This window comes from Bos javanicus, chromosome 18, assembly GCF_032452875.1.
Source record: "Bos javanicus breed banteng chromosome 18, ARS-OSU_banteng_1.0, whole genome shotgun sequence".
NCBI classification, from domain to species: domain Eukaryota; kingdom Metazoa; phylum Chordata; class Mammalia; order Artiodactyla; family Bovidae; genus Bos; species Bos javanicus.
The window spans coordinates 16,812,138-16,836,011 of record NC_083885.1 but is presented as its reverse complement, the minus strand read 5'-3'; the positions used below and the strand labels follow the sequence as shown (position 1 = coordinate 16,836,011).

General features: G+C 45.8%; 1 protein-coding gene across 3 annotated transcripts in view; it reads left to right on the top strand.

The window, feature by feature from the left end:
• ABCC11 (ATP binding cassette subfamily C member 11) overlaps nt 1-23,874 on the top strand; it is a 90,229-nt gene that overhangs the window by 56,555 nt on the left and 9,800 nt on the right. For all 3 annotated transcript variants that reach the window (XM_061387101.1, XM_061387102.1, XM_061387104.1), the window contains 10 exons: nt 1,259-1,393; nt 1,477-1,573; nt 3,064-3,153; nt 5,342-5,445; nt 11,078-11,275; nt 14,558-14,784; nt 14,895-15,032; nt 16,274-16,460; nt 21,016-21,105; nt 22,275-22,464. In XM_061387101.1, the coding sequence (XP_061243085.1) occupies nt 1,259-1,393; nt 1,477-1,573; nt 3,064-3,153; nt 5,342-5,445; nt 11,078-11,275; nt 14,558-14,784; nt 14,895-15,032; nt 16,274-16,460; nt 21,016-21,105; nt 22,275-22,464 (1,456 nt within the window). The remainder of the gene's footprint in view (nt 1-1,258; nt 1,394-1,476; nt 1,574-3,063; nt 3,154-5,341; nt 5,446-11,077; nt 11,276-14,557; nt 14,785-14,894; nt 15,033-16,273; nt 16,461-21,015; nt 21,106-22,274; nt 22,465-23,874) is intronic.

Below are 23,874 nucleotides of genomic sequence, written 5' to 3'. Positions count from 1 at the left end.
ATGATTGACAGATAATGTAGCTCCTCAAGCCCCTGCCATCTCAGCATGATCAATAACAGCCTCCCAGCAGATACCCCTTCGTATCTCAGACAGACCCCAAAGTCAGAGAGGATTGCAAAGAACTTGATGTCCTCTGCTTTCTATGTGGAGAAGATAAGTTGGTAAAAATGGAAACTAAATTTTTTAAAATTGTTTTTTATTGAAGGATAATTGCTTTATAGAATTTTTTAAATGGTTTTTTTGAAACTAAATATTGAGGTCTCCTTTATTTTCAAAATTGTATGGGCGAGCCCCTGCTTTTGAAGTTACAAAAAACTCCCTCAGAGAAGAATTCGCCAAGTCTCACATTCTTCCATCAAGCACACTGGCTGTGCTGGGTGCTGCCTCTCATGGGTCATTTTCCCTAGATATGTTCATACCAGACCTTGTTATTATTTATCCTTCTCCTATTTGGGCTTTAGTATTTTTGGTATAAAATATGTAAGACATAAAAACAGGTTAGAAAATAACCTAATGAAAGCCCATGTAACTGCCCAGATGACACATCACAGTCCAATGTCGATGGCCCTCAGATCACAGCCCCTTCCCTCCTTCCTGCTCCTCACTCACTGTTCACTGTTTCCATGTGCGTATTCACACTTTTACAACATATGTGTCAATCCAGACAGAGCAAATGTCCTTTTGCATATTTAACAACTTATAATCGATGTTTTACTTTCTGTGTCCTTAGGTAATTTGCTTTTCTACTCAACATTATATTTTTAAGGTCTTCCATGTGGATACATGGAATTTTATTTCTTTCTTACTAGTATTGTATTACAATATCTGAATATTCCAGAATTTATTTCTCCAGGATGGATATTTGGGTTGTTTCCCATTTTTCACTTTTTACAAAAAAATGCTTCAGTATATTGATACATTCTTCTACATGTGTTTTTATGCATGTGTTTGAGAGGGCTTTTTTGGGAAGTGTTTTAGGAGTAGAATTATTGGTTCATAATTCTTCAAAAATCTTTAATTTTACTAGATATTGTCAAATTGTTTTTCAAAGTAGCTGTACCAATCTATGCAGGCCTCCCCCTCCACCCCAGTTTTGTAAGAGTCCCTTTACCCCAGTCATTACCAACACTTGGGATTGTTTTTGGCCAAACTGGTGATATAAAATATTTTCTCAGGATTTAAATTTTTCCTTTTGAATAGTGAAGTTGAGCATCTTTTAGTATGCTTATTGAAGATCTTATTTCTTCTGACTCTTCAGTATTTAGAGTTTTGTGACCAGATCATTTTATTTGAAGATGGGAAAATCTGTGAAAAAGGAATTCACAGTGAGCTCATACAGAAGAGGGGACGATACGCCCAGCTCATCCAGAAGATGCACGGGAAAGCCACACAGGTGATTTCCCCCTACCCCACCCTCACTTCTGACCCAACTGGGCAGACCATTCCCTGCATCCATGGCTTGTGCTTTCTCCCCAGGGTGTGTTGCAGGGAGTAGCAAAGACAGAAGAGGATCTACAGCTGGAAGGTCAGGCCCAGACCGCTTGCCAGGAAGAACTTCTCAGTGAAAATGCTGGTAATAGTGCTGAATAAAATAGTGCTTTCACCTGGGAGCAGGGTGAAACCCTCTGCCTGCCTGTCTGCATCTTCCACAGGCTCTGGCATTTCGTCCTGAATGTGAGACCAGGCCTTGTCACTCACTGAATGGGGTGCCAGACATTACTCATATAGGGTACAGATCCAAGTATTGGAGGGCTGTGCTGGTCCAGAGGCCCGAAGCAACCAGGAAGTGACGATTGTTGGGGGAACAGCTGAGGGTGTGCAGAGGCAGATTGAGGGTTGATCTCGAGTGACTCTGATATAAACTTTGCACAGTTTCTGGGCCATTAATTCATTATACATTTTTTGAGAACAATGCCATTGGAAGTCAGAAATAAATTAAGCCCAGTTCTGGGCATTCAAAAGGTGAAGCTGAACATCTTTTAGTATGCTTATTGAAGATCTTGCTCTTTTCTGAGACAAGGTAGCAGACGAGAAAGACTTTCATTTTTAAAGTAAGACAGGTTCTGGATTAGAATTCCAGGACTACTGCTCTCAAAGCCGTGTGACTTTGGCCAAACAGGTTAAACTCTCTGAACCGTCACTGGCAAAAGTGGAGATAATTGTTCTTATATTACAACACCACAGTGGAGATTAGAAGAGGTCCTGAGGGGTTAGGACAGTGCCTGGCACATCTGTCACAAACAGAGCCTTCAGCTGCAAAGATCAGAAGCCAATTTGGGCAGAAAAATAATGTGTTGGCAGAAAAGGGTGTTGATCACAGAGTGAAAAAAAAGCTGGAGTACTAGACCTCAGAAAGTTTGGAGTCTAGAATAGCAGGAACAGGTATAGAATCCTTTTGAAGAAAACCTGCTTCAGATGTTTTCCATCCTAGTCTATTTCCTGCAAGATTAAAATTCCACAGAGAGAGCTGTCTTCTCCTGGGAAAATAGTGGTGTTGCTGTTAGAAGGGAGAGCGGCAGGCAGAAACAGTAGGTATCCCCTACAGTGCTGCCTCCTGACAACATTGATGACATCTACTGATATTTCAGGTACTGATCTCTCTGCCCTGCTGTAGGCCACGTGTCCGCTTGGGCTGGTGTCAAATCTGTTTCGAGGAGCTGTTTCAGAAGCATATCGCTACAAAGCGTCTTAGTGATTATCTGTAGGCCTGCCAGTTGTCAGATGAGGAAACAGAGAGGTTAAGTGATTTGCTTCTTGAAGCTGTACAGTATCATGATGACAATTCTGGTCCCAGGTCACTGCTTTCTTCCTTCTCTCCCGCTCTCTCTCTCAACCCATTCAGCCCTTGGGAACCTCAGGCTCTCCAGGGTCTATTGAATGGCTGGTGATGGACCCCCTTTTCAGAGTCCAGGCAGATCTGCAAACTCTGCTGGTTGGAGTTAGACTTGGGTGGGGTACTGGTGGCAACCAGAATAGAAGGCTTCGCAAGGACTCTTCTTGACCAGGAAGGAGATATAGGAGATTGGGAGGCATACTGTTTCCTTTTTCTTTTCCCTGATCCAGTGCTGGAAAATCAACTCTCACAGAAGGAGAAGATGGAAGAAGGGTCCTTGAAGTGGACAGTCTACCACCGCTATATCCAGGCGGGCGGAGGTATGGGCTGTTAGCTGCCCCAGGCCAGGCCTGCTCACAAAGCTGGGTCAGACTGGAATGTGCAAGGTCATGGGAGGTAGAGGGACTCAAACGGTCATGCCATTCATGAGTTTAACTTGCATAATTCCAGCCATTCTCAACTATAATAACTCTACCACTGTAGTCAGTGCCAGAAATTATGTTTCTATGTGTATTTGTGTTAATATACCTGGCATTTAAAAAATCAAATATGTCAAGGCATATAGACATGTAAATTATGTTCATGAAGGGAAAAGTTTATACTTTTTTGCCTAGAAATAGGCATGGCATGCATGCCGTGAAGGACCACATGGGGGAAGCACCAAGTTTGGCCAGTGGTGGAGTGGTAAGAGAAAGCAGGGCCCAGAGCCTTTACTGGGGTTTCTGTGGGAAGAAGTGGGTGAGGCAGGGTAGGCACCCTGAGTAAGCTTAGGATTGGACAGCTTGAACAATTCTGGAGGGCTCATTGCTATAGTGATGGTCCTAGATGTCTGATACCTGGTCTTAGGGTGATTTAGGGGAGGGCAAATATTGGCTTGGTGGGTGAGAGTTTGATAAAAGAGGTTATTGGGAGGGTGGGCTGTGGATTGGTTCGTTTGTATATCAAAGGTGTGCCTGTAAGGAGTTAATTGCTGTTTCTAGGAATTAGCTAGCCTTGGGATTAGCAGTCTGTCAGGATTAAGGCCCCAAATAACACAGTATTAGGAATATAGAAAATAAGAAACATTTTACATTAAACATCATTAATATTTTTAGTGAAATAAAGAATGCCATAGTACTCTTTATCTCAGTGCTTTTCATACCACAGGTCCCAGCCCACTAGTGGGCTGTGAAATCAACTGAGTGGGTTGTAAGGAGCGTTGAGAATAGAAATGTGACTAGAGTTGAAAATATCTGCAGAAGTAATGTTGGTGAAGCTTTCATTTTATTATGTATTAGACTGTATATCTGAAGGTGGATGGCAATAAAAAGTTTCAAAGCTTCTGCTTTATTTAATGGTGTATGTTACCAAATTCACACATATATAACTCTACAATGTTGTAAACATGAGACCAGGTATATGCTACTGTGGTTTTGAGTAACTTAATTTTTGAGAGTAATTTTGACTCCATGCCAACTTTTTATTCTTCATTGATTTTGGAACCTAACCCTGCACAAGGCGTGTCTTCTCTCTACCTGTCTAGGGAGGAGGAGGCAGGCTGTGCATAGGAGATTGCCATCCTCACCCCTTCCACTGTGAGCATCCTTACAGAATATAACACAGGGCCTGACCAGAGCAGGGGAGCAGCAAATACTTGTGAAACGCAATGAATGAACCAAAAAACCAATTGATCTGTATTTAGGAAGTACCTATTATGAACCAGGCTCTTGCTGAGTTCTGGAGGGGAGGGTGTATAAAGTTGCCTGAGAACCTACCCTGTAATCTAACTAGAGAATTAAAACATTCATCCACTGGTAGCAAGAGAGAGAGATCTCCGGGACCAAGCATGGTCTCAGATGTCATTAAAGAGAGTTGGCCCTTGGGTGGAGCTTAAGGAAGAATTCAAGAAAAAGAATATGGGCATGAGGCACAGACTGGATAGGTGGGTAGAGTGCCAGGGCAAGAGGTAGATGGGAAAGGAAGGCGTGTACCCTAGGTTTTCCCATCCTTGGCTTCCCCACTCTCCAGCTCTATGACTTTGGGCAAGTTACTTCCTCCCTTGGAAACTTGGCGATAGGCATTCTGAATTCAAAAATAATTCATGTATTTAGTACTCTACCTGGCACTTGGTACATAATAGTGAAAGGTAGCTGTTGTTATTTTGAATGTTGAACCCTCAGGGCTTGCATAAGGGCAACCAGCTTCTCTAGAACACTGCTCACATAAGCAGGCACTGGGCTGGGTACTTGACACACGTTACCTCATAGCATCTTTAGAGCAGCCCCTTGAGGCTGCAGGACTACCATCACCATCTTGTATGTAAGGAAGTGGAGTGTCACTGACATTTGATCCCTTGCCCAGGTTCACATAGCTTGTAAGTAGTTTGAGCCAGCATTTGAACCCAGGGCTTTCTAATCTTGGAACCCAGCTCTTTCGAGTCTTCTAGGGTGTCTGAGGAAGATCCAAGGGCCTGGTGTGGCCACGTACCTTCTTCTGGCACCTGTGTGTCACGTTCCTCTCTCTCCCCAGGTTACCTGATCTGCAGCATGATTTTCCTTCTCATGGTGATGTTAGCCTTCTTCCCGGTGTTCAGCTTCTGGTGGCTGAGCTATTGGCTGGGCCAGGGCTCAGGGGTGAGTGCCATGTGGGGGTGTGGTGCATTTCTGTGGACCTGGGTGGAATGGGGGAACTTCTTTTTCCTTGGGGCCCCATGGGTATGGGTTAGAGAAGCCCATGGCAAGCCCAGTACCTGCCCTTGCCATGCTGATGAATGGGGCCCTAGAGGGAACCCTTGGGAGCTGAAACTCTGGAGCGCCCTCCCAGGTGGGCATCCTGTGTTCACAGAGCAAGAGGTCACCTGTACAGTCTCCTAGGAACAAAACCAAGAGGTTTCTGTCCCCAAACAGCTCTTTACACCAAGAATGCTTTACAGTCTGCTCTAATATGAGTTAGAGAAGGGAAAAAAAGTTTTATCCATCACTCCTGACAGCAGGGAAAGAGCTGAGCTCCAGTATGACTTGCACAGAAGTGATCTGGGCTTTTGAAAGGGAGAATGAGAGAGGAGGGAAAGCAGGGGCTCTGCTGGGCCAGAGAATGAAAAAGTACAAAAGGCTGGTGAGTGTCAGTACAATTAAGCTATCAGTGTCTGCAGCCAGCTTTCTCCTCCCACAGAGAGTGGGGGACAGAGGCTCTGTCCTTTCTGAGGATTACATTTTAAAGGAATCATTCTCAGATCTTTAAGAAAGATGCTTCTGAGTTGCAAGAGATACACAGTCACAGCTGTGAGTGCTTCTTAGTAAGTGCTCTGAGGAAGAAAGATCAGGGGCCTGCCAGGAAAACAGTAAATTTTCCTGGCAGAGGCACTTTAATGAAGGTGGGGGGAGCTGGGGTCCTCCGAGGGACATACCTTAGCCTCTAGGAGCCACGCTAAGGTTCGGTCAAGTCTTTTAGTGCAGGAGTTCGGACAGGGTTGTTTGTGTTGAGGGTTCTGGAGCTCTCAGCCATTATGTATCAGATTAATTCATTAATCTTTCCAACCTCATTCTGAGGTAGGTATCACTGTCCCCATTTTATATTTGCAGAAATTATTCTTAGAGAGGAGAAGGAGCCTGCCCTGAGATGTCAATGTGCCTTGAACTCTGTGCTCTGAATCCAGGCTATGTCTTTCAAGCAATCTATTTGGTTAACTTTTGAGTCATGTTTCAGACGGAGTTTGGTCAGGAAAGCAGGAGCCGCTTGAAATATTTAGAGCTTCCAAAGATTTAATACACAAGTTAGAGGCTACACAGCCATTGGAAGGGCTGGAGGAGAGAGGGAAAGCAGGCTCCAGGAATTTTAGCAGCAGGCAGCACTAAATGGGCTGATCCTTGGAAGGATGCCTGCTAACCACTGGCTGAATTTCAAGCTCCATGCACCTGTCCACAATTGCCACCAGAGTATAATGGCTTCTCTTTCAGCCTTTAGATTTTCTGTGAGTGCCTCTCTTTGGTAGAATCTAACCTAAGACCCTGCTGGCAAGGAGTTTGAGAAACAGTTCTCAAACTCTTCCCTGAATCACATTGGAGAGTGTGGAAGGAGGCAGAGGTGATGTTAGATGACCATCTAGTGCAGATTTCTAACAACATAGAGTGAAGTAATCTATCAAGCCATTTTCTACCCTGCCAGAAGAGAAGAGACTCATATCAGACAGCAGGCTGCCTTAGGACAAAGATGCATTGAGGAAGGGAGGTATAGAAGTCCTAATGGTAGTGGAGTTGAGTTTGGAACAATCAGGGTAGAGGAGGCAATGGAGTGGAGGCAAGACCTGGATCAAGGAGACAGGCCACTGAGACTGATGCTGTAGTGGTCCAGGGGATCAGCACAGGGCAGTGGGGAGGGAGAAGGGAAAAGCGATAGCACTGAGCAGGAAGCTTTTAACATATAGTTTCACCTTCTACTGGCTGCTGAGTCTTCTGTAGCCCCAGGAAGACATATTTTTCTCCCTGCTGAATTTCACCCTGAACTCAGATGGTTTGAACCTCTGAAAAAGAAAACTCACAGTTTTCCTCTCTCCACACGTAATGTCTCTGATACGCAAAGTGCAGGTTTTGGTTTTGGTTTTTCCCCTCTGTGTCAACCAGTTCTCCAACTCCCTGGACACTCGCTGGGTGTACTACAGTTCAATTCCATTCTGATACTACCTATCCAGAGTTAGCAACACCTCACAGGTTAAGGGTTCAGTCCCATAAGACTGCTCATGTGCCAATCACAAGTCTAGACATTTTGTTCAGTTGCTCAGTCATGTCTGACTGTTTGCAACCTCCTGGACTGTAGTATACCAGGCTTCCTTGTCCTTCACCAACTCCTGGAGCTTGCTCAAACTCATGTCCATTGAGTCAGTGATGCCATCCAATCATCTCATCCTCTGTCATCCCCTTCTCCTCCTGCCTTCAATCTTCCCCAACATCAGGGTCTTTTCCAAAGTATTGGAGTTTCAGCTTCAGCATCAGTCCTTCCAATGAATATTCAGGTCTGATTTCCTTTAGGATTGACTGGTTTGATCTCCTTGTTGACTAAGGGATTCTCAAGAGTCTTCTCCAAAACCACAGTTCAAAAGCATCAATTCTTCAGCACACAGCTTCCTTTATAGTTCAACTCTCTCATATCCATACATGACTACTGGAGAAACCATAGCTTTGATTGGATGGACCTTTGTTGACAAAGTAATGTCTCTGCTTTTTAATATGCTTTCTAGGTTGGTCATAGCTTTTCTTCCAAGAAGCAAGTGTCATAATGTCATGGCTGCAGTCACCATCATGGCTGCAGTGATTTTGGAGCCCAAGAAAATAAAGTTTCTCACTGTTTCCATAGTTTCCCCATCTATTTGCCATGAAGTGATGGGATCAGATGCTGTGATCTTTGTTTTTTGAATGCTGAGTTTTAAACCAGCTTTTTCACTCTCCTCTTTCACTTTCATCAAGAGGTTCTTTAGTTCTTCTTCCCTTTCTGCCATAAAGGTGGTGTCATCTGCATATCTGAGGTTACTGATATATCTCCTGGCAATCGTGATTCCAGCTTGTGCTTCATCTAGCCCAGCATTTTGCATGATGTACTCTGCATATAAGTTAAATAAGCAGGGTGACAATATACAGCCTTGATGTACTCCTTTCCCAATTTGGAACCAGTCTGTTGTTCCACGTCCAGTTCTAACTGTTGCCTCTTAACCTGCATACAGATTTCTCAGGAGGCATGTAAGGTGGTCTGTTATTCTCATCTCTAAGAATTTTACAGTTTGTTGTGATGCACACAGTCAAAGCCTTTGGCATAGTCAATAAAGCAGATGTTTACCTGGAACTCTCTTGCTTTTTCTGTGATCCAACAGATGTTGGCAATTTGATCTCTGATTCCTCTGCCTTTTCTAAATCAAGCTTGAACATCTGGAAATTCATGGTTCATGTACTGTTGAAGCCTGGCTTGGAGAATTTTGAGCATTACTTTGCTAGTGTGTGAGATGAGTACAATTGTGCAGTAGTTTGAACATCCTTTGGCATTGCATTTCTTTGGGATTGGAGTGGAAACTGCTGAGCTTTTCAAATTTTCTGGCATATTGAGTGCATCACTTTCATACCATCATCTCTTAGGGTTTGAAATAGCTCAACCGGAATTCCATCACCTCCACTAGCTTTGTTCATAGTGATGCTTCCTAAGGCCCACTTGACTTCATATTCCAGGATGTCTGGCTCTAGATGAATGATCACACCATTGTGGTTATCTCGGTCATTAAGATCTTTTTTGTATGTTCTTCTATGTATTCTTACCACCTCTTCTTAATATCTTCTGCTTCTGTTAGGTCTCTAGTATTTATTGTGCCCATTTTATCTGTCTCTTATTGTGCCCATCTTTGCATGAAATGTTCCCTTGGTATCTCTAATTTTCTTGAAGAGATCTCTAGTCTTTCCCATTCTATTGTTTTCCTCTATTTCTTTACACTGATCACTGAGGTAGGCTTTCTTATCTCTCCTTGTCTTCTTTGGAACACTGCATTCTGATGGGTATATCTTTTCTTTTCTCCTTTGCCTTTAGCTTCTCTTCTTTTCTCAGTATATCTTCCTCAGACAACTATTTTGCCTTTTTGCATTTCTTTTTCTTGGGGATGATCTTGATCACTGCCTCCTGTACAATGTCATGAACCTCTGTCAGTAGTTCTTCAAGCTCTCTATCAGATCTAATCCCTTGAATCTATTGTCACTTCCACTGTATAATCACAAGAGATTTGATTTAGGTCATACCTGAATGGTCTAGTGGTTTTCCCTCCTTTCTTCAATTTAAGTCTGAATTTGGCAATAAGGAGTTCATGATCTGAGCCACAGTCAGCTCCCAGTCTTGTTTTTGCTGACTATATAGAGCTTCTCCATCTTTGGCTGCAAAGAATATAATCAATCTGATTTTGGTATTGACCATCTGGTGATGTCCATGTGTAGAGTCTTCTCTTGTGTTGTTGGAAGAGGGTGTTTGCTGTGACCAGTGAGTTCTCTTGGCAAAACTCTATTAGCCTTTGCCCTGCTTCATTCTGTACTCCAAGGCCAAATTTGTCTCTAGTCCAGATATCTCTTGACTTCCTACTTTTGCATTCTAGTCCACTATGATGAAAAGGACATCTCTTTTGGGTGTTAGTTCTAGAAGGTCTTATAGGTCTTCAAAGAACTGTTCCAGCTTCAGCTTCTTATGCATTAGAGGTTGGGGCATAAACTTGGATTACTGTGCTATTGAATGGTTTGCCTTGGAAACAAAGAGATCATTCTGCTGTTTTTGTAGTTCTGATAAATCAGCTATGAATTGGGGATTCCCATGACTCCTTCTGTGGGCCTGATAATTTTCTATAATGGCTTACAGAACTTAGGGAAATACTTTTATCAGTTTTTAAATAAGGAATATAGTAAATGATGCAGATGCAGAGCCAGATGAAAAAATATATAGGGTGAGGTACAGAAGGGTCCAAAGTGCAAGAGCTTCTGTTTCCATGGAGTTGGGGTACACCACCATTCTAGCACATGGATATGTTCACCAACCTGGAAGCTCTCTGAATGCCATGCTTTAGGGATTTTTATGGTGGATTCAACATGTTGCTCAGTTTTAAAGAATCCGCCTGCAAAGTAAGAGACCCTGATTTGATTCCTGGTTTGCGAAGATCTATTGGAGAAGGGATAAGCCACCTACTCCAGTATTCTTGGGCTTCTCTTGTGGCTCAGCTGGTAAAGAATCTGCTTGCAATGTGGGAGACCCCAGTTTGATCCCTGGGTTGGGAAGATCCCTTGGAGAAGGGAAAGGCTACCCACTCCACTATTCTGGCCTGGAGAATTCCATGGACTGTATTGTCCATGGGGTTGCAAAGAGCTGGACATGACTGAGCAACTTTCACTTCAACATGTAGACATGATGGATCATAAACTAAAATTCCAGCTCCTTCCCATTTCCAGAAAATGGGAGTAGGGCTGAAAGTTCGAAGCTTGGACTCATGACATGGTCTTTCTGGTGACCAGCCCCAGTCCTGAAGCTATTTAGGAGTCCCCAGCCCCTAGTCATCTCGTTAGCTACAAAAGACTCTCTCATTGCTCCAGAGGCCCGTGTCAGAAACCAGAGTCAAAGGCCAATTATTACCACAAATGAAGCCCCACGCACCCCCATCACCTAGGAAACTGCAAGGGTTTTAGGACTTGTGTGTCAGGAATTGGGGACAAAGATGAAGCATATTTCTTATCATACCATACTCCCTGTCCTTTCTTGAAGAATAATAGCAGTCAAAAGAGCAACTGGACCACTGCAGACCCAGGTGACATACTGGACAATCCTCAGCTGCTCTTTTACCAACTGGTGTTTGGCCTCAGCGGTCTGTTGGCAATCCTCCTGGGCATCTGCCTCTCATTGGTTTTCACCAAGGTGATGGGGAAGGCATCCACAGCATTGCACAACAAGCTCTTCAACAAGGTATGGGTCTGGGCACTGGGCATGGCCACAGGCTGAGCCTTGACCTTCTCAACTCTTTTTTCTAATTATTAGGCTTTATTTTTTGAGCAGTTTTTGGTTTAGAGAAAAATTGAGCAGAAAATATAGGGTTCACTTTTACCCTTCACCACATCCTCAATTTCTCCTATTATTAATAGCTTGCATTAGTGGGGGACATCTGTTACAGTTGATGAGTCAACATTGATACATTATTATTATCAAAGTCCATAGTTTACATTAAGGTTCACTGCTTGTGTTGTACATTCTATGGGTTTTGACAAATGCATACTGGCATGCGTCTACCATCAAGTATTATACAGAATAGTCAAACTACCCTAAAAATCCCCTTTGCTCAGCCTATGTATATCCCTCCCCTAGACCTCTGAAAACTGCTGATCTATTTTGCTGTCTCTGTGGTTTGGAGAATATAATGTCGTATAGTTGTGAGTTTACACTGGGTCACTAACTAGGTGGGAGCAGGCCAGAGAATGAGATAGGTTCTTGAAACTCTCCCACGACTAAGTTTAATGCCCCTTCCTAGAGGATCAACCCTCAGCTATCAATGCTGGCCTCTGTTGGCTGAGCACAGTCACATAAACAGTTTCTTCTAATTTCCTTAAGTTCCTTTTGAAGTGGGTATTTTACTCTTATCTTACACATGAGAAAATGGAAACCCCATATGTGTTATGGTTAGAATGTATGTTATGGCTAGAATACCAAGTTATCTATAGTGTCACATTAGCTCTTGGACATGTCCTTTCTGTCTTTCACTTATCGAATATTACTGGGTGCCAGGCTCTGGAGTAGGCACTTGGTTCACAGTGGTGAGTGAACAATGCAGATGTGGTTTGGGTCATCTTAGCCTACAGCTTAAGGATGGAGATGGACAGGAAAATAATCTGTTGTAATATGATGTGCAGAGTTAACCATGGGGGTGGCACACAGGACCATAAGAAAATGGCACACCTGACCCAAGCATGGGGGTGGTGGAAGGAAGGTGGGAGTCCAAGAAGGCTTCTTGGAGGAAGTGACCTCTATGCTAAGACCTGAGGATGAACGAGATCTCGCCAGGTCAAGATTAAGAGGTGAGCAGAAGCAGAACATTTCCAGAGAGCTGCATGGAGCTCAGGAAGGCTGGAGCTAAGAACTGTAGAGAGGGGCTTCTCAGAGAGATTCTCGGGAGGCAATGAGGGCACCCGTCATTCCTTGTAGATTCAAAGCAAATCCTTTAAAAATATTTTTTTTGATGTGGGCCGTCATTTTAAATATCTTTATTGAATTTGTTACAGTATGTTTTGGTTTTTTGCCACGAGTTTCCTGACCAGGGATCAAACCAGCACCCCCTGCAATGGAAGGCAAAATCTTAACCACTGGATCATCAGGGAACTCCCACAAATTGTGTTTTAATTTAGGAGGGTGAGGCCAAGGCATTTCCCCACATCTCAGATAAAGCAACCGGCTTGATGAGCCAGAAGGCAGGAGAGGGAAAAATTACTCCAAAGCCTGGCAGTCCTTACCACCTAATCTGTGGTGGTGGCAGCAGATAGCTGGTCTCTAAGTTTCTGACTCCACATTCCCAGATTCTAGAAATACCTAGTACCCAGGCCTTCTCAAAGTTATGTTCTATATTTTAATTTTGAGAAATGTTCAAGTTTTTTTCATTAGAAAATACATTTCATATTTTAAACATTTTCTTTTTGCTCACCCTTTTATGGCTTTATTGATCTTAAATTTGCCATGTAGTTTTAGATAATCACAAGTAAAGGAAAAATCTCTGAAAAAATTGGCTCAACTATAAAATCAACAAATATAAAAACAAAACTAGAACCAGATTAATTTACTACTTAAGGAGGCAACCAGAGATCCTGACCCTGTGTCCCCACCATATACTCCTAATCCCTAGTGAGCATGGGCTCTCACCAAGACCCCTTTCATGCCACAGCTGAGCTGAGTCCTGCCCCCCCAGCCCCTCACTCCTCAAAAGTGCTCAGTGTCCTAAGGGGGTGATTGCTTTAGTCTTTTATTTGTGATTGTGAATATTCTTTTTGCTTTAGCTCATGTATTTAACAAAAGATTCTGGAGATAAAATTAAAGACAATTTAGAAGCAGAAGAAGAAAGCAAGGATCTCACAGTCTGCCCCACTGATGTTTGCTGCTCCCTACCTCCTACCTTGGGCTTGCCTGGTGGCTCAGAGGGTAACGAATCTGCATGCAAGGAGAGAGACCTGGGTTCAGTCCCTGGGTTGGGAAGATCTCCTGGAGAAGGAACTGGCAACCCACTCCAGTATTCTTGCCTGGAGAATTCCATGGACAGAGGAGCCTGGCAGACCGTGGGGTTGCAAAGAGTCAGACACAACCAAGCGACTATTTGCTGATGATGACCTTCTACCTTAGACAGCAAGCAAACTATACTTATCAGCAGGATCCAGACATTTGCCACAAGGGCTGCTGTAAGAGCCACTTCATGACTCAAATAATAATATTAATGTGTTGGTTGCTCAGTCGTGTCCGACTCTTTGTGACTGCATGGACTCTAGCCCACGAGGCTTTTCTATTCATGGGATTTTCCAGGCAAAAATACTGGAGTGGGTTGCCATTCCCTTCTCCAGGGGATCTTCCTGACCCAGGGATCGAATCTGCATATACCCTTTACAATTTTATTTATTTACTTACCTCTGTGCAGGTTTTCTTCAGTTGCAGTGGCCAGGGGCTGCTCTTTGTTGTGGTGTACAAGCTTCTCATTGCAGTGGCTTTGCTTGTTGCAGAGCACTGGTCTAGAGCGTGGGCTTAGTATTAGTGGTGTATGGGCTTAGTTGCTGTGAGGCGTGTGGCATCTTTCCAGACCCAGTATTGAACCGGTGTCCCCTACATTGACAGGCATATTCTTAACCACTGGACCGCCAGGGAGGTCCCAATATACCCTTCTAAATCGTATATTTTAGTATACTTGCAGAGTTGTACAATCCTCATCACAACTCTGAAGCATCATTATCATCCCCATTTTACAAATGAGGACCCTGAGACTCAGAGAGTTTATATGTAACTTGCCTACAGTCCCAGAGCAATAGGTGGAAGACGGGCAGCCCTGGAGTCCAGGCAAACTGACACTCTGGAGCCTCTGCCTTTAAGCCGTGCTCTACGTTGCCTTCCCTGGATATCCTTCAGTCTGCATCCTGTACATCATTCAGAGCTTGAGGATGTCTTCATCAAGCCCCCACCATGGCGTGCAGAGCCTTGTGACCTGGGTTGCTTTTGCTCTCACAGGTGTCCCACTGCCCTATGTGCTTCTTTGACACAACCCCCACTGGCCGGCTCCTGAACTGCTTTGCAGGGGACATGGATGAGTTGGATCAGTTCTTGCCCATAATGATTGAACAGTCTGTGCTCCTGGCTTTGGCGGTGATCATCATCCTGTTGATAATCAGTTTCATGTCTCCCTATATCCTGCTGATGGGAGTCGTCATCCTCTCTGCTTGCCTCATTTATTTTAGGTGAGTGGGTTCTTTTTGCTTGTGAATGAGGTTTGAGTCTAGGACCGACCTAGAACTGGAGGGTGTCAGAGGTGGATGGCCCAGGTCGCTCCCTCCCATTCTCAATGCAGGATGTTCAAGAAAGCCATCAACGTGTTCAAGAGACTGAAGAACTACAGCTGCTCCCCTTTGTTTTCGCACATCCTCACCACCCTGCAGGGCCTGAGCTCCATCCATGTCTATGGAAAAACTGAAGAATTCATCAATGAGTGAGTCCTTCTGCTCTCTGAGGGTGATGGGGAATGTGGCAATGGTGGGGAACAGGAAGGAAACAGAGCCCCTGGGAACAGCACCATCGTCAGAAGACTCAGAGCGATCATTGTTTTATTCCATTTATTTCACTGCACCTCCAGAACCCCATCTGGAAGATGGTACTTATAAGAATAAAAAATGTAAGGGATATGAAACATGTCTGTCAGTTTAAAGACCTGTGCTGTTATATACATATATTAATACAATGAATGGTAAGATGTATTGCCATGTTAGTACTGAATGCATTTATTTCTTTCTTTCACTTGCAAACAGATATCTAAATATAATAAAATAATAAAGAACAATAGTTTTCGAAATAGCAGAATTTTCTTCACTATTCACACCCATAGATTTGCCTTCTAAATGTTTGTTGAAACAATCAAATCCTATGATTGTTGCTGAGGTTTAACTGTGTAACATAAACTTATCTACTTGTAAGCATCAGTCAAACATGGTCTGCACTGAACTACAAAAAGTTTGCAGTCTAATGGAAGACAGGGGACACAGATGTATATTTTTGTAATAAGACAAGTGTTGAATACAATGCAATAGGGAGAAACGCAGGTAGAATGACTTGGGGTTTCAGAGGAGAAAGTGATAACCCGCAGCTTGGGATCAGGGAAGGCTTTGGGGAGGAGGCAACATCTGAGGTGGCCTTGAAGCCAGGGAAGATTTGGGCATGGGAGATGGTGTGTGCTCTGTTAACTGAAATATTAGATGAACCATGGTGCCAGCTCTCCCGTTGGCACTAGAGAGACCCAAAGACTATGCAGAGACTAGGACTAAGGGATCATTCAGTCAACATTGAGACCCTCCCAGGTGCTCAGCACCCAGTGGGGATACAGCTGTGAGCAAGGTGGACAGACATGAAGAAGGGATTGCTTTCCTTCATTCACTCACAAATCTGGGCCTTTATTCATTCTTGTTGGCCCAGCAGAGTAACTTACCCATCCTGAATCAATTATCGAGGCGAGGGGAAGAGAACTGCTAATAGGCCTAAATCGGTCCGAGCTCACTCCTAGATCTGGGGTCAGGTGAACTCCATGGCTGAGAAAGGAGTAGAAAGGAATCCTCTCCAATTTTCTTCGTTGGTTCTTTGGTGAGACTGGGGAGCTGGATGCTGGAGAAAGCAACCAGTGTTAGGAAACCCTGGGTCAGACAGACGCATGTGACTTTCATGTTGTCCTTTCTTTGTCAGGTTTAAAAAGCTGACAGATGTACAGAATAACTACCTGCTGATGTTTATGTCTTCCATGCGATGGGTGGCCTTGAGACTGGAGGTCATGACCAACCTGGTGACCTTGGTGGTAGCCCTGTTTTTGGTTTTTGGCCTTTCCTCTGTCTCCCATTCCTATAAAGCCATGGCTCTCAGCCTCGTCCTGCAGGTAAGGGATGGACTATCAGACAGCAGGGGGCCAGGGAGGAGGCTGGTGGTGGTCTGTGGCCTGTGGGCAGACTTGGGGGTCTGTGGGACTTTGATTACACCTTGGGTTTTGGCCATTTGTGACCTTATGAACTGGATGCTTGGCTTTCTGAATCTGCAGCTTTGTTCTGTTTCCTTGTCACTTCCGAACTGGGAAGCCTACATTGAAAGGTATTTAACAGAATCAGAATATTGGGATTGAAGAGAAGCCCAGAGACAGCAGAGTCCAACCTTCCTATTGTGTAAATGGGGAAACTGAGGCTCAGAGAGGGGAAGGAGTTGTCTGAACACACAGAGCTTTAGAAGCAGAGCCAGGGAAGACCCTGGGCCTCTTGGTTTCCTGTGGTGTCTTTTTTACTTTACTATACATACCCTGAGTCAGTTGTCACTTTTCTGAGGTACCTGGGGAGGCTATTTAAAATGTAGGTTTCCCAGTTCTCCTCTGGGGCAGGCCTGTGAGGCTTCAAAGTGCATAGACTTGAACCCGAATGCTCGGCCCAGCCTGGTAGGCTGATTCAGCTGGGCTCATGGAGCTGACGGGAGGGCCACACTCCAGAGCACAGAGGAGCGATTCAGAGTCAGGTCCTGGTTGGGTGGGGTCTTGGAATCTGATTTTTAAAATGGGTTCTTGAGGGGACCCTGGTGTAGAAGCTTTTCATGTCTCATGGCCTGAATTCTTCCATGCCCAGGATCAGGGCCAAGGCTTATGTCCACAAAGTCCTGGGGAAGGGCTCTCCCCAGAGGGCTGTGAGGCTAGTTAGGAAACTCAGTAAACTGTGGGTGCACAGTTCCATTGGCACCCTCTCCCACAGGGGTAGTCGTTAACCATCCTCTCTCATTCTTTCTCTCTAACTGGGCTTGGGTCTTGTGTGCCCCCTGTTGAGGCATCCTTTTGGATGCAGAGGGGCTCCTTCCTGCTCCTTGTTGAACCCTGTGGCAGACACACATGAGTGCTGTGCTCACATGGCCAGGCCTGTGTGCAGACTCTTCTGAGGGTGCACAGGCCATGCAGGTGGCTGTGTGGTGCGCATGCCCACAGACAGCCGCCCCAGGCCTTAAGTGGGCAGCTGGGGAGCTTGCACTGAGCCCATGCCCTGCTGGACACTTGCTATGCTTCTTCCATTGAACTGTCACCACATTCCATGAGATGCGGCCAAGTGGTTAAGAACATGTGGTTTGGAAGCTGCAGGTTCTCAACAGGCTCTGTTCATTATCATCTATGTGACTTTGGGGAAATCTGTTACCCTCCTTATTCCTTTTATGAAAGGGAGATAATAAAAGTTCTGGAATCATAGACTTGTAAGGAATATATGTAAACTCAAGTGTTCATACGTGTTAAAACCTTGGCCCAGAATAAACGCTGGATAAACGTTCCCTATTATGGTTCCCAGCTTACAGATAAGAAGCTACAGTTTCCAGAGTTAATTTGCCTGTGTTCCCACAGCAGCTGAGAGACAGGTTTGTCCATGGGGGGACACACTCTTCTCTCTCTCATTTTTTCTGACACACAAATATATAAACACACACCTGCACACACATGAACACATGTGCATGTGGCCCACTGCAGAATTACCCTGAGCCTTCCAGAACTCTGGGGGGAGGCCCCACACTGGAGTCCTGGGGGACGTGCGTCACTAAGGACAGAGATGCCCCCTGCCTGCTGAACCCTGTGCCTAGGTTATCTAGTGCTGGAGCAAAGAGTGGGTGGAGGCTTTGCTGTCCCAAGTGCACCATGTATTGGGGTGGTTGCTCAGGGTTGACCAGTTGTCCCACCACAGGACACCAAGGAGAAACTCTGCTAGAGGGCCTGAGGATTTAAGAATGGCCCTAAGTTCATCCTTTCTTCTCAATGTCTGGTGTTCTGTTTGAGTGTCTAATTTCTATGCTGGGTAACAACTTCTCAGCCCACCTGCCTTGCCCATCCCTGAACCCCTTCCCATCCACTTTCTTCAGTTTAGCTGCTCAGTCATGTCTGACTCTTTGAGACCCCATGGACTGTAGCCTGCCAGGGTCCTCTATCCATGGAGGTTCTCCAGGCAAGGATACTGGAGTGGGTTGCCATGCCTTCCTCCAGGGGATTTTCCCAGCCCAGGGATCAAACCCAGGTCTCCATCATTGCAGGAGGATTCTTCACCATCTGAGCCAGAAGGGAAGCCCAAGAATACTAGAATGGGTAGCCTCTCCCTTCTCCAGGGGAACTTCCTGACCTAGGAATTGAACTGGGGTCTCCTGCATTGCAGGTGAATTCTTTACCAGCTGAACTACCCCCACTCCAGAGTGATCTTTAATTCTGGTTTTCCTCATGTCATCACCTTGGTTAGACCCTCTAGAGACTCTTTGTCTCGTTATGCACTAAACCTAAGCCATCCACCTACATTCCAGGCCCTTACATCTGGCCCTAGTCCCCACACACACTCTCTCCTCTGATCAGACTTTGACTTCTGCATGTACTCTGGAGGAAATTCAGGCTTCGGGAGGCAGGTATTACACACAATGTTGCTTTGTAGCCTTGAGAGATTTCTTAGTAAATATTAGAGATACTTTTGGTTACAAGCCAAAACAAGTCATATAACCAATTCAAAATGGCCTTAGCAATCTGGGAACTTATTATCTGATGTGACCAGAAGGCTGAGGTAGGGCTGTCCTCTGTTGGCAAATTTACTGGCTTATCATGAACCCATGATCTTTAATTTTTCTGCTCTGGCATTCGCAGTCTGACTTTATCCTCAGGATTGTCTACTCAAGTTCACGGAATGGCTGCTGCAGCCCCAAACAACTCATCCTCATCCAGAAACTGCTAAAGACTGGAGAGGAGATAACTTTTTCCATGTGCCCCCTTGTAAGAACAAGGAGTTGTTTCCTAGAATACTCACATCTGAGTTTTCCTTGTGCTTCGTTGGCCAGAATTGTGTCATGGCTCACTGCTAGGGCTTCCCTGGTGGCTCAGAGGGTAAAGCGTCTGCCTGCAATGAGGGAGACGGGGGCTAGATCCCTGGGTCAGGAAGATCCCCTGGAGAAGGAAGTGGCACCCCACTCCAGTACTCTTGCCTGGAAAATCCCATAGACTGAGAAGCCTGGTAGGCTACAGTTCATGGTGTCGCAAAGAGTCGGACACGACTGAGTGACTTCACGTCACTGCTAAACCAGTCATTGGCAAGAGGATAGGGGTTAATATGATTGGTTTGAAGTAACCAAGCCTCCCTGGAATTCCAGGCTGCCAGACACCTGAACATAACAGAAGCTGTGTCAGCAAGGAACGAAGATGGGACTGGCTGTTGATAGGCAGTCAGTCAACTGTGCCTGATATCCTTTCCCAGCTCAGTGTCATTTCATGATGGTGGCCTCTTCTCTGACTTCTACAGGTTTTCCCTCCCTGGTCTCCTTAGCCCGTACATACCCTTTGCTTTATCCACAGTCACATGGCCTGAGGAGCCCTGAATGGATGATGCCATTTTACTACTGTCAAGACTGTCCCCCTACTAGGAACACCTGTCTCCATCCATGTTTAGCTGGCTAAATCCCACCTCTCCTTAAAAAGGTGCCTCCAGTGCCACCCCCTCCAGGAAGCCTACCCAGCAGCCCTCGTCTGGTGACTGTCCTGTGGCCATGACGGAGCTGAGTGCTTCCTCTATCATGCCGCCTTCTCGATTGACCTGTCTTTCTCCCCATTCTACTGGGTGCTCCTTGAGGGCAGGGCCTGGGTCTGCTGCACTTTAAGCATGGAGCCTGGCCCAGCACCTCCATCAGAGTTTGTTGATTGACTGTATAAGGGAGTTGTTGCCTGGCACCTTCTGCATGGCCTGAGGGGTGCAGAGCATCAAAACTGGGGCCCCCATCCCAGCTCTGCCGCTGGCTTCTGGGTGATTCTGTGTGTATCACTTCCTCTCTCTGGGCCTCTGTATCCTCATCTGTGGTGCCTCCAATTCCTAAGAATTCCTGAGGCTCCTCTTAGTCTGGTTTTTCCTGAAGGCAGAGCCTGAGACAAGGACTCGGATGCAGGTAGATTATTTGTGAGATGCTGTCTAGAAAGGACCCAGGAGCAGGAGCATGTGACAGGGGAGGAGGAATTGCACTGCAAGAGTGTCATCGAGAGTCACTGCTCCATCACCAACTAACAGGATTGTCCCTGAAGGCCAAGAGATAGGAGAGTTTATCTAGTGGCTCCTTTCCCCACTAGGAGAGGGCTGCTCCCAAGGGCCGTAACTCCCATGTTTCTGGGCTGCACTTGGGCTGAGTGGGCTCCTGTAGTATGGACAAAGGTTTTGAACATAAAGCAAAGGGCACCTGAGGTGAAACAGGCTTGGTGGGATTCTCTCCTACAGCTGCCCACCACAGCTGCAGCCACACTCAGACGTAGCTCAGTGGGGCACCAGAGATACCTGCTCCTTCCCTTTAAGGGAAGTTGTCTTGGTTTGAGGAGCTACTCAGGAGGAATGGCAATTTCCCACCTTTGGAAGTGGTGAGAACCTGAGGTCACCCCTACAGCCTGCTACTCAGATACTTCTCCTTTGTTCCAGCTGGCGTCCAACTTCCAGGCCAGTGTCCGGATTGGTTCAGAGGCAGAGGCATGCTTGACAGCTGTGGAGAGGATACTGCAGTACATGAAGGTGGGACACAGATCTGGCTTTGTGCAGGGAGATGTGGAAGTCTCACGTCCAGCCTTTGCAAGCCCCAGCACCTCAAGGGCCCTGAGATTTTCCCAGGAGGCAACTGGCTTCTGGTCCTTCCCCTTCAGCTCCCCCAGAAGGATATATATCATCTCTCAGAAGCTCTTCCACACTCATCAGCTCTTTTTGACCATATCCCTCATGGCACTCTTGGATATAGATGGAATGATCTGCCCTTTTTAGAAGAGAGAGGTTTGCTCAAATATAATAATGATGATAACAATAATAATTGTTATTAATATGGCTTCTATTTACGTCATAGTACTTAAGAATCCAGATGTGGAAACAGATCACCTGGGTTCAGGTCTAAGCTTTGCTCCTTGAGTCAGCTGTGTAGCCTTGTGACTTATTCAGCCTCTCAGCTCCCCATCAATGAAATGAGACAGATCACAGTATCTGTGTCATTGGGTTATTACAAAGATTAGATCACATCCTATGTAAATCACTTAACGCAGTGCCTGGCCCATAGTAAAGGCTCAGTATAATGATATCTAGATTGTTTCATGGAATCACAAAACAACTTAATATGGTTAGCTGAATTATTATCCCAATATCCAGAGGAGGAATCTTTCCTCCCAATCCAGCCACCTTGCTCAATGCAGAGTTGTGGGCTTAGAGTCAGGCAGCCCTGGGTTTGAGTCCCCATCAGCTGTGTGATCTTAACATGTCATCCGACCTGTGTGAGCCTCTATTTCCTTGCCTGTGAAATCATTTAAAATTGCCTACCTCCTAGGATAGGAATAGAAAGAAATTGTCTGCCCAAGGGCTCTGAGCTCTAAAACACAACTAACAGGAGTGAGCTAACCCTGCTATCCTGGTTATCATTATTCCGGATTCTGTGTCTTTAGAGCCTCACACAATAAATTAGAGTTTTCTATGTTAATAACATGGGAACTACCAATATGGTTTCTCACTCTTTGGGGATAAAATCATGTGCATTTCAGGTGATTGGGGGTGGGATGCTCCTCTGATCACATGGTGGTGGCCCAACCCTGATTCAAGGGCAGGCTGGGATGGTTCACACACTCAACAGCTAGAGGCCAGTGGGTCAGCAGGGGATGGGCAGAGATGGATAATCATTGATTTATTTTTCTCTGTTTGAAAACGAGATGTGTGTCCCTGAGGCTCCTTTACACATAGAAGGCGCAAGCTGTCCTCATGGGTGGCCACAGCATGGGGAAATCACGTTCCAGGATTACCAGATGAAATACAGAGACAACACGCCCATTGTCCTCAACGGCCTCAGCCTGACGATTCACAGCCAGGAAGTGGTGGGCATCGTGGGAAGGACAGGCTCTGGTGAGCTCAGGGTCCAGGGCATGCCCTGTCTTCAACATTGGATTTGGGTGTCAGACTTGTCTTCAGACATGTGGTGACTCAGTGACCCTACAAATAGTTACTGGGGACTCATTTTGTGCTAGAAGAACAAAACCCATAGTCACTGCTGTCATGGGATCCCAGTGGAGGCGACAGATGTTGACAGGTCATCAAATAAGGAATGAGGAAGATAATTGCCTTGGTGGTGAAGGCCCTGGGGAAGGAGAGGGGTGATGTTAACAGAGCCACGGAGTTGTTGGGCCCTTGAACTACAGTAGTCTGCACTCTGAGGCCAATGTTTGCGATGGAAGGGTGAACAGGGTGCAGGAACGAGTGCTTCCTGCAGGGGGTGTGCAGAGCTCTGCAAGGGCGAAGACCAGCTTGCGTGGGCTTCCCTGGTGGCTCAGATGGTAAAGAATCTGCCTGCAGTGCAGGAGACCCAGGTTTGATCCCTGGATCTGGAAGATCCCCTGGAGAAGGAAATGGCAGCCCACTCCAGTGTTCTTGCCCAAAGAATCTCATGGACAGAGGATCTTGGTGGGCTACACAGTCCATGGGCTCACAAAGAGTTGGACAGGACTGAGTGACTAACACTTTCCTTCTCCCCTCGCCCTCTCAGTCAGTTCAGTTCAGTCGCTCATTCGTGTCCGACTCTTTGAGACCCCATGAATCGCAGCACGCCAGGCCTCCCTGTCCATCACCAACTCCCGGAGTTCGCTCAAACTCACGTCCATCGAGTCAGTGATGCCATCCAGCCATCTCATCCTCTGTCGTCCCCTTCTCCTCCTGCCCCCAATCCCTCCCAGCATCAGAGTCTTTTCCAATGAGTCAGCTCTTCGCATGAGGTGGCCAAAGTACTGGAGTTTCAGCTTTAGCATCATTTCTTCCAAAGAACACCCAGGGCTGATCTCCTTCAGAATGGACTGGTTGGATCTCCTTGCAGGCCAAGGGACTCTCAAGAGTCTTCTCCAACACCACAGTTCAAAAGCATCAATTCTTCAGTACTCAGCTTTCTTCACAGTCCAACTCTCACATCCATACGTGACCACTGGAAAAACCATAGCCTTGACTAGACGGACCTTTGTTGGCAAAGCAATGTCTCTGCTTTTCAATATGCTATCTAGGTTGGTCATAACTTTTCTTCCAAGGAGTACCTCTTTTTCCACCTGCTTCTCCCCACTTCCTTTCTCCTGGCTGACCTCTTCCTTCTCTTCCTCTCATCACTTTTGGGAGATCTGACCCAAGGGTATTCACCCCTTTCCACTTTTTGCCTTGTTCAGATCCCAGTCTTGGGCTCCAGGGGCTGCCTCCTCCAGGCAGCCCCCCAGGATGACAGGAGCCTCCCAAGTCTCTGTTTCCTCAGGCTCCTGCAGGCCTTGTACTGCTGCAAAG